Source organism: Cyprinus carpio, chromosome A3 (genome assembly GCF_018340385.1).
Source record: "Cyprinus carpio isolate SPL01 chromosome A3, ASM1834038v1, whole genome shotgun sequence".
Classification (NCBI taxonomy): Eukaryota; Metazoa; Chordata; class Actinopteri; order Cypriniformes; family Cyprinidae; genus Cyprinus; species Cyprinus carpio.
The window spans coordinates 20666695-20685913 of NC_056574.1; the positions used below are offsets into that span (position 1 = coordinate 20666695).

Here is a 19219-nt window from a genome sequence, read left to right on the forward strand (position 1 = left end):
AGTTTGCACAAACTTTCAAAATGTAATTATTTATGACATAATTATAACTATAAAATACTGGTAATTCTCACCTCATATTCATAGTTTTGATTAGAATACATCACATCTGGTTGTGCAGTTGCATACAGCCGCAAAAGTTAAAATATTTCAGTACACCATAAGCTCAAATGAAATCCAAATATTTGTGAAAATTTTTGCATATGCATGTGATTGGAACTTTAAGTCAGTTGTTGGAGATAGTGAAAAGGCGACTTTAGAGTCTACATCAGAGTTTCATTCACAGCACGAGCCCTGATGTTTGATTCATGAGCAAACGACTCTTATAAAGCGAATGAATCAATCAAAAAAATCCACGAAACAGCCTTTAACTCACTGTCTCACTGAACCATGAGCAATTGTCCAGTTTAAAGTGAACTAGGAACATCACCTCTAATTAAAAAACACATTCAGAACAGAACAGAATTTTTATGCAACATAAGGCATTGTAAAAATTTAAATATTTCACAAAATATTGTTTAGCATAGTTAAGCATAGCAATTATAATGTCATAGTAATATTTGTTTTAAAATGTAAAAATATTTACTTTCTTTGGAATAATGTGCACTGATAAGACCTGGAATGTGGATTAAGAAAGTAAATTGGGTCCATTTTGATTTCATGTTGACTGATTCTGAACCAAAACACTGTTGTTGTGATACATCATTGCCTTAGTTCAAATTTGAAAGGTTAGTTCGCACACATTTTGTGAAGAAGACAAAGAGTGCATTGTTGGCATTCTTAAAACTGACTTTATTTTTCTAAATCTTTAAATATCTCTCCGACTATTATCTTTATTGATGTAAACTACTGTATTTAAAAGGTGTGCTTTTTTCTACAGCATGTTTCGAGCTGAGACTGCTGTTTTCATTGAGAGGTCACATACACAATGTTGCAGGCCTAAGTGGTGAGTAACAGGGCCTAAGACTCTATGGATGTGATTGGCTGAGTAATAACAGTCCTGGTAAGAGGAGCTGATGCGAGGCTGTGATGGAGATGAAGGAGCAAGCGAGTGAAAGTGAGAGACCCGGCGACGGGTGCTCAGAGTAGGCAGAAGAGACAGGCACTACTAGGTGCTCTGATAGAGACTTGAAGGGTTGAACTGTTCAACTGTGCCGAATGCACACCGGTGGACTCCTTCAAATATGAAACACTTAGTTTTGGACCCAGAACAGCACAATTTCACAACATAAAGTGGATCCAAACAAAGGCAACATTTACAGTAATATTCCCAGCATGATTTCAGTAAGCTGCATGAAATAAAACTGGAGATGAGCGACTGGCTTGCATGAATCTGGAGGCTAAAGTACATGCACGTCAGCTCTCGTGGGTTCTGAAATGAGGTGAATTTCTGAAAAAACTACATTATTATAGATGTTTCAGGATCTACTTCCATTTCTACTTAACTGACATGGGGATTAATAATTGAGACAGATGCGAAGGAAAACTTACTGTATACATTACATCATTAAATCTGGATGTGTTTTGAATACATGAATATTGTTGGGTGAGAGTTTTTTTATTTAACTATTTTAAGGGCAGATCTGTTGTTTTCTCTGTTGGCTGAACTCTTCAAAGCCCTTGTATGTTTCTTATTTGAAAACCAAAAGCCCTTGGAGTTTATATTCATCAGTATGATATTTAGAACATTGACTAAGCAACTAAATCACAGTATACATTTATATTTTGTAGTTAACTTCAGTATAGCATTGATGTAGCATTAATGTAGATAGAATGAGCAGTATATATTTTCAAAGAAGTATTGTATGCATGTTCAATAGCACAGCGTTTGTTGTTGTATTGTTATTGTGTAAAGACTTGAACCTGAATATCCCTTCAGCCCATTTAGAGGCTTGTCTATTCATGATATGTAAATGATTCAAGTACTCAGGGCAGTTCCTTTTGTTTTTATAATGTTCCGATTTTTATAAACTCTTGATGCCCAGCTTTTGGTAAATGTATGAACAATATTTTCTTCAAAAATATTTTAACTACAGACGATTAAGAAATCTACATTTGGCAGCCAACTGCTTTTCTTTTGCTAACAGATGAAAAAAAAACAAAAAAAACTCTACGGTATAGTAATGACCACGATATCCATATTAATAAGCCTAAGGGCCTCCAGTTAACCTCTTATCAAGGATATCTCATTGTAAATCACAGTAAACCTTTCTCAATATATATTTTTTTAAATCTCAATGAAAACAATGTAATACCAAAAAACTTTGGTGGGCTAAAAAAAATCATATTTAATAACAAGCATTTTAACCCTGTTATAAAAGTTTATGCAGGGGAATCTGGGGGTTTTGCAATGGAAATAATGGGATTAAATGTAAAAATGAACAACTGTGTGGATGGCATGCAGAGCCCGGCCAAGTAGCTTGTGGGCGGTGTGTAGGTAGGATGAGTGGGGGTGATCAGCATGAGACAGTGGCACTAGATCTGGGCTCAATTTCCGACCCGGGAGAGAAACCAACAATGTATACAATCTTGTGAGTGTGAGGCAGCACTCACCAGCTATGGGCTACTGAGTTGTGCATAAGGCGAGTATCGGGACAGCCTTTCAGTTCATCTGTCAGAAGCGTTACAATCCTCCCCCCCAGAGGGCTTCACAGTTTCGCTGGGCTACCTTTGCGCACTTCAGGAACTCCAATCGCAGAACAAATGACATTGAGAAGAGGACTAGCATTTTACTCGAGTAGCCCTTAGGGGTAGGGATGTGCGAGTCAGGTAAAACGACAGAAACAGTGACTGAAAAATGAGGATTAAAAGGAAGCACCAATGATCTAACAATTACCATCTATATTTATATATAATGTTATAGAAAGAGGGTTAAAGCCCTGCAGGCCTCGAGTGAATTATTCTTCCTGCTGGGGTCCAGCTCAAGTCTGTGGTTGTAGCTTCCTCTGTGCTTATTCTCTCTCAGACTGGAGTGGTCCTCCTGTTGGCCGCATCTTTGAAGTCCTTAGCGTTGGAGTTATGAGCCTGCAAAAACTCCCTCTCGGAGTTGAGCAAGGCACCCATTGCTGCCTTGGAGGGATCCCTGGACAGGGTGTACATAGAGATGTCTGCCGCGGCGGGGCCCGTGTACCCGCTCTTGCCCATGGGCGAAGCGTCACGAGAGGCAGGCTCGCTGGAGCGGCAGCTGGAGCGTCGGCGGAATCGGTATCTGTAGCTGGGGATGCGACTGAAGGCTGACTTCTTGATCAGCTCGGTGCGGGACTTTGCACGCTGCTTCCGGTGTTTCTCGATGAACATGTGCACGGCAAGCACGCCCACCATCTCGGCCATTATGAAAGACAGTGCGCCGAAGTAGAAAGACCAGCCATATGAGTAGCTCTTCTTCGAGTCGCTCTGGCCGGGGTCGCCCGAATTGGCAGATATGTAGACGATAATGCCGATGATGTTACTTAGGCCTGCATGAAGAGTAAAAGCAGAGGAGAGGGCAAGAAAGAAAAAAGAGAGAGAAAGTTACGGCTCAGTACGCAGCTGTGGCTCATCATTCCGCATCATTACACAAGAATGCATCACTTATCAGCCATGCGGAACACAGAAAAAAAGAACAATTGAAACATTTTAATTAGCTTTTTATCATCGCCATTATATTGAAGGGTAAATAATTAGCAGTTTGCCGTCAAATATTTAGATCATAACCAATAGGATGAAGTGATTCGATGCACATTGTTGTGTACAAAGCAATGCTCTGTCATTGGCAGTGCATTCACTGCAATCATGAGGATTGAGTCATCATAATTCAATTGTTATGGAGGGAGTTGGGCTCATTTGTGTGCTCATGATGTCCTAATGGGGTTTTCTCTAAATATTTGACCAACATGCAGTTCTGTTTGAGGATCCCCGTCTGTTACCCTTTTCCAGGCCAGAACTACAGCAGTGGGTCAATATGCTGGCCTGCTGTTTGTTTGCACTGCTCGAGCCGGCCCATCCATTTCCTTTGTCAATAATCAGAGTTAATCTGGAAAGTCAACATAGATCTGCAGAGTCTATGGGGAGGACGACATCCGAACCTGTCTGTGAACTAATACATTCTCGACATGCTATATTCTGAACCCAACGATACTCTCTATCCGGTGGGGAAACCCTGGTTTGGACAATTGACTGTTGTTTGGAAAGACTGAAATATGCTAAAGCTAAAAATATAAACAGACTGAGTGTGCTAGCACTGATGCAGTGGGTTTAATCTCTTACCAGCAGAGACAAAGAAGATTCCAGCACTGAGGATGACATTGTGTCTGCTCCTGTAAAACTCACTGGCAGCCACACACAAACCTCCCATGAACAGAAGCCCAACGCTCATGATGGGGAAGATGCTGGACGCTCTCACTGCTCCTGAGGGAGATTAGAGACTAGCGATTAGTTAACCACATTAGTGTCACTGTGAATAGTACAGAGGGAAACTCACCATATACAGAGTCAGAAAGTATTTTTATATGAATGACAGATCATATTCAAAGGTCCATTATGCTTAAATTGATTATTTAGAAAACACTGCATTCTGGTTCTGGATGCTGACTGGATACAAACTGTACTAAAATAAACAATATACTGCATCTATGGTGCAAACACCTGTCCACCAGCTACTGTTCATCACTGCACAGCACACACTGAGGTCAAATATTATCCTTACACACACACACACACACACACACACAAAAAATCTAAAAACAAAGTACTTTATGCAGGGGAATCTTTAAAGGGATACTCCATCCCAAAATGAAAATTTTGTCATTAATCACTTACCCCCATGTTGTTCCAAACCCGTAAAAGCTTCGTTCGTCTTCGGAACACAATTTAAGAGATTTTGGATTGAGACTGTCCCATAGACTGCCAAGTAAGTAACACTGTCATGGTCCAGGAAAGTATGAAAACCATAATCAGAATAGTCCATCTGCCATCATTGATTGAACCGTAACATTATGAAGTGACGAGAATACTTTTTGTACACAAAGAAAACAAAAATAACGACTTTATTCAACAATTCCTCGCCTCTGTGTCTCTCCAAATCAGCATAGCGCCATTTTGGCAATTCTGAGCTGTATGCAGATGGCGTACGCTCTTCTGTGTCAGCCGCGCTGCACCAATGCACTGTTTTCATTCAAACCAAAGCATAAATAAACGTAAAAACCTATCTTTGTAGCGCGGCTGACACAGAAGAGCGTAAGCTGCTTGCTTACTAGTCAGGGGTGCGTTTCCCAAAACCATAGTTGCTAACTAAGCCCATTGCCAATTTCCCATTGCCAACCAACTAAGTTGCTAACAGGTTAGCAACTATGGTTTTGGGAAACGCACCCCAGATTGATTCATCATAATTCTATGGGACAGTCTCAAGCCTCCCTGTTTTCATCCAAAATATCTTAAATTGTATTCCGAAAATGAACAAAGCTTTTACGGGTTTGGAACGACATGGGGGTAAGTGACTAATGACAAAATTTTCATTTTTGGATGGAGAATCCCTTTACATGGTAACATCTAAATTAATTGATTTTATTCAAGTAAAAAAATTTAAATAAATCACTGAATTAACTTAGAGACTAACACAAATAAATGTAAGGGTTAGAATGGGTGGAAATAACTCCTTACGGAAATAAGGAGGTATGCAGTATAATTTTACAGTATAGTTCACGTCAGTAAATATATTTTATATCTAACAGAAGCAGTCATCTTCAGCATCATTACTCCAGTCTCCAGAGTCACATAATCCTTCAGAAATAATTCTAATATGCTGACTTGGTGCTCAAGAAACTTTCTTATTATTATCAAAGTTGAAAACAGTTCTGCTGCTTAATGTATTTGTTGAAAATGTGATAAAAAATTTTTAAGGATTTTTTTTTTTGATGAATATAAAGTTAAAAAATAATAAGCATTTATTTAAAATAGATTTGAATTATTTTTAATTATTAATTTTAGTATTCATTTATAAAAAAAAAATTAAATAAACTTACTGACCACAAACTTTTGAATGGTATTTTAGCTATGGAACTATTGGTAATATATGATGACCTCTCATACTTTATTTCTTGAATATACATATACATAAATAATTCTGTCATTATCTCTTTTCTATATGTATACGCATAAATATCTTACTTTGCTGTAATGAAAAATGCAACCTAAATATTTTGCAAAATAACTCCAACAATGTTCCACTGGGAAAAAAAGACGTGTTGGTGAATAGATAATGACATTTTTGGTGAACTGTGCCTTTAAGATTTACTGATACAATGACTTTATGGTACACATAAGTTGCTATTTTTTTGGATTTATGGTGTAAATCAGTATGGTTTTTAGTCTAATAACCAGCCTTTGTACGCTCCATTCCGAGCGACCCATCTGATGGTGCTCTGCAGAAAGAATGTCTCCTTGAAGTGCTGTGTTTAGTTAAGTGTTCTGTCTCGATGAACATGAACATCTGTCCAAAATGCCTGGTGCTTCCTTCCAATTATTTGCGGACAGTTCTGGATCAGAAAATGCAGCACACATGGGGCTTCTCAAACTGGCTGAACTCCTCACTCCTTCACTCTGCCTCAGATCAAGATTGATCAGCATCTTCAGAAATAGGATAAAAGCTAAAGGAAGGGCGTCTGAGAGTGTCAGGATCAATGTCAGTAGCCTAGTTGACTGCCCTTATCAGTACGCTATTGCTATGCATACCGCAGCGCTCCAGCATTTGCCCTTCTGAGTCTCTTCTCTTCCAAGAAATAAATATTTTGGGATAAGAGGGGCAATATGTCTACAGATGAAATAACCAGTACATGTAATAGTAAAATGTGTCAGTTTAGCTTTTTCTGAAATTTAGCCTTTACATTGTCCTTTACCCCATGCATGTAAAATCTGACATTGATGTTATATACAAGAAAACACTGATATCTGAGTAAACCAACTCTTTACAGTCAATACAAACAGTAAGGTTGCAAACAGCAAGTAGAACAGAAATAAAATGACATTCAATGAATTTCATTTTAAAGTTAAAACATTTAAAATATATTAGATTTTTCACTAGGAATTGCTGATAAAAAACTATATCTTTATATATGAATATATACAATTTATTTCAGAAATACATTTATATTTAATAAATTAATACATTTATGGTGGAGGAACAGTTCATTTGCAAGGATGCTCTAATTTATCCCAAAATTTCTTTCTTTTATTTCTATAAAATCTGAAAACAATGTGGCAGACATTTTGTGGTGCTATATGCCAAAAGTACTATTTATTTTGATGTTTTTTTTGTTTTTGTTTTTTTACCATTTTAATGGATACATGAAAAAAAAAAGAAAAAAAAAAGTATTCTGCTGTACTCTCTCTGTGTCAGGGAATCACCGTCACAGCCACCTCCATCATCACCGTCACCTGGCTGGTCCCAATCACTCCCAATCCCAATCGCTGGAGTACTGATCACCTGCACCTGCACTCAATAACCCTCCTCAGTATAAAGCCACCATCACTTCAGTACTTTAGCATCTGGTCTACAGTTCATCTTGCTGAGCTGGTTTCAGACTCCTTGCAAGCAAGCCTGTGATCCTCCTGTGTTTCTCCCTTGTTGTCCTCCTAGTCTCCTGGCTGTTGTCTCAGTGTCCAGTTACTCAGTGAATGCTCACCACCGCCTGGCTATTGCCCATTGGATAGTTCCTACTGCTGTGACACTCTTCTATCATTCATCCATTCTACCAGTTCATTCAATAAACACTGTCTACTCACTAACCTCTCTCTGTGCCCCTGATTTGTGACACTCTGAGTGATTAGGTATAACAAGTCAAAATTAATAGGAAGGATATCCACTGTAAAACAAATAAATATTAATATAATCTGCTGTGGAGCCCCCTAAAGTCAAAATGAATGACAAAATTATTTGTTTTCTTGCAAAACTACTAAATTCTCTCTGTGTGACTGTGTTGAATATCTTTGAATTGCAATTCATTAATTCCCTTTTCTGCCATTCCAACTGAAACTTCAATTAAATGGCCTATTCATTTTATGTTTAAAGATTAAAGGCAGTCAATTCTCAAATTTTGAATTCTGAAAAGTAACGAGCAAAAACCTTTGCTTTAACCATTTATGAGCCATCTCTGATAGAGGACTAAATGACTTTAAATGTTGTTTGATCATTAAGCAGATGCGCAGGTCAACACATTCGCTGATGATCAGTTGGTAATTTGTTTGTGAAGAAAACTGCACTATGGCTTCATTGTCTCTCTATAGCAAATGTCTCTCCTTCCCTTCATTTCTCTCTCTCCTCAGTGGATCAGCAGTCTCCCATGGCACACCTCATTAATATATTCATGCCCAGGGGAAGACAAAATACTCCTCCATCATCCAATTTTCCTGCCATCCTTGAAAAATGGATCAGTGGCCAAGCCGCGCTTAATTACAGCTGGAAACGGGAGATATTTATTGAGGAGGATTGTACAGAGCATTAGCATGCAACAAAAAGGATGGCATCTGCATCCTTGATGGGTCCATCGTCTCGCTGACAGGCAAGATCTACGTAGGGTAAGACCTCTGTGGAACGACTGAAACATTTATTTGGGCTTGGCCGAGACTTTTTAATTTGAAAACTGGACGGACAGAACAAGTTGAGGTTATCAGCCCCGTGAATCCCCTGAAGTCTGTGCGGTGGGCATTTTGTACACAAAGATGTGCAGGGCAGAATGTGAAATGCCTGCCTGAACTTGCATGCAGAGCATGTTCGGCCAGGGGACATGGCCCTCTGCTTCAAATGAATAACAGAGAAATTAGAACAATGCTCATAGGGAGAGAAAGCCATCTCAAGGGTAACTAAAGTACACTATGAGAGAGAGCTAAAGATCGAGAGAATCAGAGGCAGAAAAAAAAGAGAAGAGAAATGCATTTCGACAGCATTTCTTTTCAAAATCAACTAATTTTTTGCTCAGAAATGTATATTTGTAGTGCTCATGAATGTATTTCAATGCATTGTTTATTCTGAATGACATGCCAATTGCACCATAAATAGGGCAGCAAAAGGAGCTGTAACGCAGAGCTTTAAACTGTGCCTCCAGTATCCCGTTTTCTCTCCTTCTTGCCCTTAAAGTCTGGGTAGGATGTCTGTATTTGTGGCTTCTTGATTGCACAAACAGTCGACATGCCAACACTGATCACGTTAGATTGGCCTCCTGTGAAACTTCAGTCTGAGACGTCTAATGTAAATAGTTATTGGCAGAAACCCAGCGTGCTGTGTTTTGTTGTTTACATGCAGTAAGATCTTACATCACATCAGTCTTTCCATAAAGCTCCAGTGTGGAAAGCTGCTCTTAGACTCTTTGTTAAAGAGATAGTTCACCCAAAAATGAAACATTTTTTATAATAACATTTCTGTCATTCTATTTTAAAGAATTTTCACTACACTGTTCCATAAAACAACAGTGCATAGCCACCAACTGATAAACACAAAAAATATAAATTCCTATCTATTTTCTAAATGCAAGATTAATCTGTGTATATTTTTCTTTTTGACCTTGTAATCTTTAATTAAAATCACTAAACTCAAACACCCAAATGATCTCAGATCCCCCTGAACAGACCAAAAAATAAACTGTATACAGACCATCTCAGGAGGTGTCTGAGAATGGTTCATTTTAGGCCCTTTTGTGGTTCCAATGCATCTGTCTTGAACATCAAAAGCACTGAGGTCACTTGCAGCTTGTTCCCTTTCTGGTTCACTTTAACTGAACTGGGTTTGGTTCATTTAAAATGTAATATCTGTATATGTGAAAACACCATTAATAAGCATAAAACCCCATTCATCCACTATCGCCTGCAAGCTTACATTCATTTTAGAGTGCAAAGCACACATCTCAATATCCCATTAACAATTTTTCGATACTTTTGATACCCATTAACAACTTTTTTGATAATGCATACACTCGGTTGAACATTGTAATATGAAGGAAAAGTTGAAAAATAATCTATACAAGACGAACATCACTACATTCTACACTAACATTGGGTATTAGCCCATTATACATTTTACATATAAGCAAATAACATGTTTCCAACCCTGTTGAATGCATAACTCCTAGTATCATTTGCATACACTTGACTGATATATTTGCCATATGATCATTAAATCATTATTATGCAAATAACATTATCATTTATAATTGACCTCTAAATGTCTGTTAATGTAAAAGGTCTAATTACTGATGTCCAGGGTGTATTTATGGGTCATTAGCAGTATTGTGAGCATTCCCTCTCCACACATATTTAAATTACACATGATTGATTTGTCTGCTGTTGATGAATGGACATCACTGAGAAACCACCGCTACTTTGATTTTTGCCTTTTCCACCTCATATTTCCCTTTATTTACAAATAAACAAATGTGGGTGGGGGGTGAATGAAAATCATGAACTTGAAACAAATAAAAAGTTAAAAGACCAGTCCAGTTTGATGCCACACCATCAGAGTAGTTTTCCCAGTGATGTTGATTCATGCATAACGATTCCTAAAAATGTTCTACTTCTGTGTTCCACAGGACAAATAACAGTGTACAGGCCTGAAACAACATGAGGCTGAGTAAATAATAACAGAATGTTCATTTTTTTGGTGAACTATTCCTTTAACATGTGATTGTAGGCACTGCAGTTGAGGTTCATAATTACAGGAATCTGCTGGGCGCCTCATCGCAAACGATGTAATTGACACACAAGCAAATACATAAACGAGAACAAACAAATTCCAAGAATATGTACAAATTTACACAGGGGAGCCAGTTAAAGAAGATGTCACTTAACCAGTACAACCAAATGACCATCACAGTGTAAAGGCTTGTGGGTAAGCATGATTTATCACTAAGCATAAACCATGACATGCCTGAGTGCGTGCATCTACTTTGTTCGGCTTCAGTCACCAAGCAATTTCAAGACACGCTGCACCTAATCTATAAGATGGTAAAAAGTGTGGAGGTCATTGAAAAAACTGAAGAAACCCAGCAGGGCTAAACCAATATGACCCTTCTCTATGCAAATCATCAGTCTGGGTTATTGTGAGATGGTTGAGATGTATAGCAAAAAAAAAAAAAAAAAAAAAAAAAAAAAAAAAAAATATATATATATATATATATATATATATATATATATGTACAGGTCCTTCTCAAAAAATTAGCATATTGTGCTAAAAGTTCATTATTTTCCACAATGTAATGATAAAAATTAAACTTTCATATATTTTAGATTCATTGCTCACCAAACTGAAATATTTCAGGTCTTTTATTGTTTTAATACTGATGATTTTGGCATACAGCTCATGAAAACCCAAAATTCCTATCTCAAAAAATTAGCATATCATGAAAAGGTTCTCTAAACGAGCTATTAACCTAATCATCTGAATCAAACTAATTAACTCTAAACACCTGCAAAAGATTCCTGAGGCTTTTAAAAACTCCCAGCCTGGTTCATTACTCAAAACCGCAATCATGGGTAAGACTGCCGACCTGACTGCTGTCCAGAAGGCCATCATTGACACCCTCAAGCGAGAGGGTAAGACACAGAAAGAAATTTCTGAACGAATAGGCTGTTCCCAGAGTGCTGTATCAAGGCACCTCAGTGGGAAAGTCTGTGGGAAGGAAAAAGTGTGGCAAAAAAAAACGCTGCACAACGAAAAGAGGTGACCAGACCCTGAGGAAGATTGTGGAGAAGGACCGATTCCAGACCTTGGGGGACTGCGGAAGCAGTGGACTGAGTCTGGAGTAGAAACATCCAGAGCCACCATGCACAGGCGTGTGCAGGAAATGGGCTACAGGTGCCGCATTCCCCAGGTCAAGCCACTTTTGAACCAGAAACAGCGGCAGAAGCGTCTGTTGCTCAGTGGTCCAAAGTACTTTTTTCGGATGAAAGCAAATTTTGCATGTCATTCGGAAATCAAGGTGCCAGAGTCTGGAGGAAGACTGGGGAGAAGGAAATGCCAAAATGCCTGAAGTCCAGTGTCAAGTACCCACAGTCAGTGATGGTCTGGGGTGCCATGTCAGCTGCTGGTGTTGGTCCACTGTGTTTTTTCAAGGGCAGGGTCAATGCAGCTAGCTATCAGGAGATTTTGGAGCACTCCATGCTTCCATCTGCTAAAAAGCTTTATGGAGATGAAGATTTTGTTTTTCAGCACGACCTGGCACCTGCTCACAGTGCCAAAACCACTGGTAAATGGTTTACTGACCATGGTATTACTGTGCTCAATTGGCCTGCCAACTCTCCTGAACTGAACCCCATAGAGAATCTGTGGGATATTGTGAAGAGAAAGTTGAGAGACGCAAGACCCAACACTCTGGATGAGCTTAAGGCCGCTATCGAAGCATCCTGGGCCTCCATAACACCTCAGCAGTGCCACAGGCTGATTGCCTCCATGCCACGCCGCATTGAAGCAGTCATTTCTGCAAAAGGATTCCCGACCAAGTATTGAGTGCATAACTGAACATAATTATTTGAAGGTTGACTTTTTTTGTATTAAAAACACTTTTCTTTTATTGGTCGGATGAAATATGCTAATTTTGTGAGACAGGAATTTTGGGTTTTCATGAGCTGTATGCCAAAATCATCAGTATTAAAACAATAAAAGACCTGAAATATTTCAGTTGGTGTGCAATGAATCTAAAATATATGAAAGTTTAATTTTTATCATTACATTATGGAAAATAATGAACTTTTATCACAATATGCTAATTTTTTGAGAAGGACCTGTATATATTTATATATATATATGTCAAGTTAACTTTTCCCCTGTGGAATAAAAAAAATTATTTCAGAGTGCAGGCTAAAAAACAACTTGCTTACAGATAATTTAGTGTTTAAAGTCCTTTTAGTTTGTTCTGATTTAGACAAAACTGACAGTGATGATGTCTGACTGGTTGTTGTTTGAGCGAGTTGTTTGTAATTAGACAATTTCCACAGTTTGGACCCATTAAGGCAATTTGTGGGCCACACTAGGTGGGTATTTTTGCACTGACAGCGACATCAGCCAATCATAGTGACGTGGAGGCAATTTTACTTTCTCAATGAGAACCAAAGGGAGCCAAAAGAGACACTGGCTCCCTCTTTATCTGCCGGTATCACTGTTGGATAGTGTTATTTGATAAAAATGAGTGATTTACACAATTTTTCAGCTTATAATTAGAAATATTTGTTTTGCTTTTTTATATTTGATTATTTTCTCATTCAGTTTATTTTGAAGATGTGCCTCCTCTGAGGAAACGCCTCTGATGTGTGTTGTTTTGACAGACTTACGTAGTAAATACTCTGCTGCATCCTGCTCATAATCTGCATCCTCTGGAAAGTGGTCAATCTTCTTACAGACACCTCGAAATGTTCCTGCAGCCATGAAGAACAGAGAGTAGAGGAGAGTGAGAGTCAAATACCATTAGTCTGTTTTTTTGTGTGCATGTGTTGGAGCGCATACAAATACATACAAATACACACACACCATTTTATGTGTACATACCAAAGTAAACGTGCCTTGTAGTTTATTTGGCAGCATTTTCTTATGCTTAGGTCAATAAGCACAGTCCTAGTAAGCTGCTTGCCATGAGTATACGTGTGTGCATATGTGCACGTATGTATGCCTTCTTGTGCATTCACTGACAACCCCTGTTCACTCAGCTGTGCGCTCAAGATGACAAATGAACAAAAATAACGCTTCAGCCCTCGGGCGTAACATGTGACCGGCTAATGAAGAGGTTTATCGTACCAAATACATGCGCCCTATGTAGGGGGAAACCATTCTGACAAAAACTGTCACATTCTCTGCTGCATTAAAGGAGAAGAACACCCGTCAAATGATCGCTGTGGGTTTGAAATGTTTCCATTTTAAGCAATTCTCATGTATCATCTTCTCTGTAGCTAGTATTAATGCACAGTGCTGTTAAAATACAAAGCAACTGTTAAAATTGATTAATTTCAAGATGTAACCAAACTAAATATTTAACCCTCATTTTCTGGTTAAATATTTTTGTGCTTCCAGAGATCCATGTGATTTACATAATTTAAAATTAAATCAACCTCTTATTTTCCCTTCAAATTCTTTTGATATGCTCCTTGGACCAAATCAAAACCCATCTGACAGATATTATTAAAACATTAAACCTCTGTTTTATAATATAATTACCATTTCTATTCTCAAATATGCTACTGGTATGCATTCTGTCTCAGTTTGATCATAGCAAAAAAACACTGTGGAAAAATATTGAAATAAAATGTAAATTTTATATTAAAATATATTTAAATAGAATAAAATTATAAAATCATTACAACACACAAAAACATCACAACGTCTACAAATATCACCAAGTGAAAAAAATCATACAAAATACATAAAATGGCATGACAAAACAAATATTTAATATTAAATAACAATTAAAATATAAAATTATTTAGATAGATAGATATATAGATAGATAGATAGACAGACAGACAGACAGACACAGTAGATAGAAAGAAAAAAATATCAGAATGACATTTCAAACCAAATCAACCAAAAGTTAGGTATATTTTACAACTATTAAAATGTTATTGACATCTCAGAGCACAAAGAGAACATGAGGGTTACGAATAAGCCACTGAAAAACCCATATTGATCAAAAAACATTTTGAATAAGAACATGTGGTTATGGCTCTGAATTAATACTGAACAAACATCACCTAATGAGGCCACAAAGAACAAGTTCCTAGTTTTCATGGGTCTGCGTGTGTGTTTGTTTCTGTGAAATGCTTTTAACCATTTTGTTTAAGAAAGAAACAGAACAGGTCTCTGTGCTGGATGGTGAGGGCTTCCAATGATTCAGAGTGAATCAGGGCACTCAGGCTCCTTCAGAAATCCCCTTTGGCTCAGCCCCCAGCCCTCTCCCACCATCACTGTCTACAGGTGACCTGACAGACTGGCCACTCAAAGCCATTCAGCTCTGTTCACTCCCTCAAACACACACATAGACAGACACACAAACACTGCCAACTCATAACACAGAGATGGAGGGAGATCAGAAAACGAGTAGGCGATGTAGGCTTGGAGAGAGGGATAGTTATTGTCATGGTGACTGTGACTGCTGTGATGTATTTATGCTTTGAGTGGGAAGGGCTTTAATGTGATGTGAGTCCTTAGATATAAAATAATCAGAATTTTGATAAAATAGAAAAAAAAACCTGTGCTATAAAACACCCCATGAATCAATGACTTCACCTAAAGGTTACAATGATAAAGGATTATAAAGTGTACCATTGTTTTTTTTATGGCACTTTATGAACACATCCTGTAACAAAACAGCACGTTTTGTGTTGTGGGTGGTTTTATATCACAATATGAGTAATTTAAACAGTAATGGTAACAGTATGTATTATGTAATTTTTTTTTTTTTTGCTACAGATTCATTAATTCAATATTATATGTCAAATAATGGAATAATAATTTAATATAATTAAATATGTTAAATAACAATCTTCCATATAACAGACTTAAAAGAGGGAAAAAGTACTAAATAGTAAATAAAAAAAAGTAAATCTAACAAAAATGATCTATAAAAGGCAGGGTTATATTTCAAGCCAAAATTAAAAATGAAAATTAATTACATTTTGGATATAAAAAAATACATTTTTAGGACTATAATGATTTTGCTAAACATTTTTTCCATGACAACTAAGCATTTCCCCAATTCTCAGTCAATCAATCAATCAATCAATTAATAAAAATGATGACATTTTGGGAGCAAAATGTTTCAAATATTAATAAAAAATTACGATAATTCAACTGCCACAAATCAAGCCTCTGTGGCTTCCTCCGATCACCACCAGAGGGGTGTGTCTAGTTCTTGGACTTCATCTCCCATAACCCTGTGTGTGGGTCTGATTACCTGCACACCTGCACCTCATTCCAGGTGCACTATTTAAGCAGCTCTCAATTCCTCACTCATTGCAAATACTTGTTTTGCTGTGGTTAACATTTCTGAGTGTTTTCTACTGTGTATTGATCCCTTGTGTATGACTCTGGACTGTAATCCCTTGTTTGATCCTCTGCTGCCTGCCTTTGTGTATCTGTCTTGTTTTACTCTCTGCCTAGTTTGCTGCCTGCTCTGACCATTTGTTTGTATTTTGACCACGCTATTGCTCTGCCTTGGATTTATCTCCTAATCCATTACCGACTACTTCCGCATCAGCCACCACCACCGCTAGTCCTCACCTGGCTTTCCCTGAGAAATTAGATGGCTCTCCTACCATGTGCAAGGAATTTCTGCTGCAATGCTCTCTGTTTGTCAACCTACAACTCTGTTATACCCCACAGACGTAGGACACATCTTATTTGTTTGCTCTCTGCTAACGAGAAGAGCGCTGGACTGGGCCACGTCTGTATGGAGCAAGGATCAACCAGCTTTCCCTACATTCACCTGCTTTCTGCAACATTTCCAGGAAGTGTTTGAGCACACTGACTATGCTGACTATGCTCTCACCTTCCGCACTCTAGCTGAACACACTGTGTGGGTTGATGACACTCTCAAACTGCTGTTTCGTAAAGGATTCAATGAACTGCTATCTGAACTGGCCTGCCATGATGAGGGAAAATCTTTAGATCAATTCATCGACGTGACCATCCATAATGATAATCTGATTAGTTCACGACGACAGCCCAGGTACTATACTTCACCACTCATCTTTCTGGCAATCAAGCACACACAGAAATAGGACCCATGCAAGCTTGATTTACTCATCTCAGTGCAGAAGAAAGAGAAGAGATGTGTCCGCCTGAATCTATGTCTTTATTGTGGTCAGCCTGGACATCTAGTGGACATACCACTTGAAATTCTACTGCAGTGAATCATCCACTATATTCTTCATCTAATGTTGAACTTCCCGTTGATACTTTGGCTTTGATTGACTGGGGGGCTGCGGGCAACTTTAGCGATGCTGAGTTTGCCAAGTTTCAGGACATTGCCCTTATCACCTGTGACTCTCTATTGGCAGTGGCAGCATTAGACGAACACACCCTGGGATCATCTAATTTCACTTCACCACTGAGACAATCAGTCTATTCCTCATTCAGTCACCTCAGAACCCTGTGATTCTTGTACTTCCCTGGCTACAAGTGCATAATCAGCAAATTTCATGGACTGAGAAACAGATAACCCAGTGGTCAGACTGCTGTCTCCAACAGTGTGTTCTCACTATTCCCCTAAAGTCTTTACATTTTGCCACTGTTCAGTTGGAACCCTCTTCCATTCCCAATCTTCCACCAGAATATGACAACCTGGCTGAGGTTTTCAGCAAGACCAAGGCTTCTCAACTTCTACATCATCACTCTAATGACTGCGCCATTGATCTCTTACCCAGCAGAACACCTCCTGAGGGCAGAGTTTTTCCATTATCACAAACAGAGTCAGAGGCCATGAAAACTTGTATTGAAGAGGAGCTAGCCAAGAGTTTCATATGGCCTTCTATCTCTCCAACTACTGCTGTGTTTTTCTTCGTAAGCATTTAGGATGGGGGACTTCGTCCTTGCATCGATTATCAAGGCCTGAATGAAATAACTGTCAATTTCTGTTACCTGTTGCCTCCGGCAGCCCTTGAACAGCTTCACACTGCTAAGTACTTCAGCAAACTCGACCTCCACAGCGCATACAATCTCATTCGAATCTGTGAGGGGGATGAGTGGAAAAAGAGCTGTTCTGCAATGTCTTATACCACATTAATTGCAAACCAAAGCTGAGAAGTGTGAATTTCATCAGTCTGCTGTCTCATTCCTCAGCTACATCAGCTCAGAGGGAGTTGCCATGGATGATATAAAAGACCAAGCAGTACTGAAGTGGCCTCAGCCCACCTTAATCAAGGAACTACAGCTTTTATAACGTTGGTACCCAAGAACTTCTTTCCATGAAGGCGGCCTTCGAGGATTGGTGTCATTGGCTTGAGGAGGCCAAGCATCCATTTGTAGTTCTAACCGATCACTTTAACCTGGAATATCTCTGTTCAGCTAAGAGACTCAATCCTAGACAGGCAAGATGGGCATTGTTCTTCACTCACTTCAATTTCATGGTAACTTCCGACCAGGTTCCAAGAACACCAAGGCAGATGCTCTCTCTCGGAAGCACGGATCCTCTTTGCTACCCCGAACTAACGAACCTATAATCTCTCCCATGTTCATACTGGCTCCTGTAAAATGGGACATTATGACTGAGATTACAGATGGTCATGCATCAGATCCACCTGATGCCCCCCAGATCGCACCTATGTGCCATCCACACTTTGCAAGTGGTCATTCAATAGGTCCACTCATCTCCCAGTTCCAGCCATCCCGGTATCGCTGCCACTATTCATCTCCTTTCCAAATGTTTCTTGTGGCCCATTCTACAATCAGATACCATCACCTTCATTCATAATTGCTCTACCTGTAATATCTCCAAATCCTCTCGACAACTACCCGCTGGACTGTTACATCCATTATGGTCCCTCATCGCACTTGGCCACACATTGTCATTGACCCCCCTAACTCCATGAGTCACACTGCCATCCTCACAATAATAGATTGATTATCCAAGGCATAATGTTTCTTTCCACTGCCCAAGCTACCTACAGCCCTTGAGACAGCCATACTGTTGTGTAACTTTGTTCAGATTCTATGGCCTCCCAGAATATATTTTGTCAGACCGGGGACCTCCCGAGTATGGTTGCCATTCTGTCAACACCTCAAAATCAACATCAGCCTCACCTCCGGTTATCACACTTAATCCAAAGGCCAGGTTGAACGTCTCAACCAAGAACTCACTCTCTCTCTCCATCTTACTGCCACAGAAATCAGGCTGACTTCTTTTTTTTTTTTGCATGTTTGTCACATTTTAATGTTTCAGATCATCAGACAAATTTAAATATTATTCAAAGATAACACAAGTAAACACAACATGCAGTTTTTAAATGAAGGTTTTTATTATTAAGGGAAAACAAAATCCAAAACTGCATGGCCCTGTTTGAAGAAGTGTTTGCCCCCCTGTTAAAACTGTGGTTTATCACACCTGAGTTCAATTTCTCTAGCCACACCCAGGACTGATTACTTCCACACCTGGTCGCAATCAAGAAATCTCTTATATAGGACCTGCCTGACAAAGTGAAGTAGACCAAAAGATCCTCAAAAGCTAGACATCATGCAGAGATCAAAAGAAATTCAGAAAGAAATGAGAAAGAAAGT

At 38.7% G+C, this 19219-nt stretch overlaps 1 protein-coding gene across 1 annotated transcript in view; it reads right to left on the reverse strand.

The window, feature by feature from the left end:
* Positions 1 to 402: 402 nt before the first annotated feature.
* The window catches only part of LOC109045437 (voltage-dependent calcium channel gamma-3 subunit-like), a 41397-nt gene continuing 22580 nt past the window's right edge, over positions 403 to 19219 (reverse strand). The window contains exons 2-4 of the mRNA XM_042722890.1: positions 13288 to 13371; positions 4243 to 4383; positions 403 to 3452 (exon numbers count right to left, since the gene is read on the reverse strand). Coding sequence (XP_042578824.1) covers positions 2959 to 3452; positions 4243 to 4383; positions 13288 to 13371 — 719 coding nt within the window. The 3' untranslated portion in view covers positions 403 to 2958. The remainder of the gene's footprint in view (positions 3453 to 4242; positions 4384 to 13287; positions 13372 to 19219) is intronic.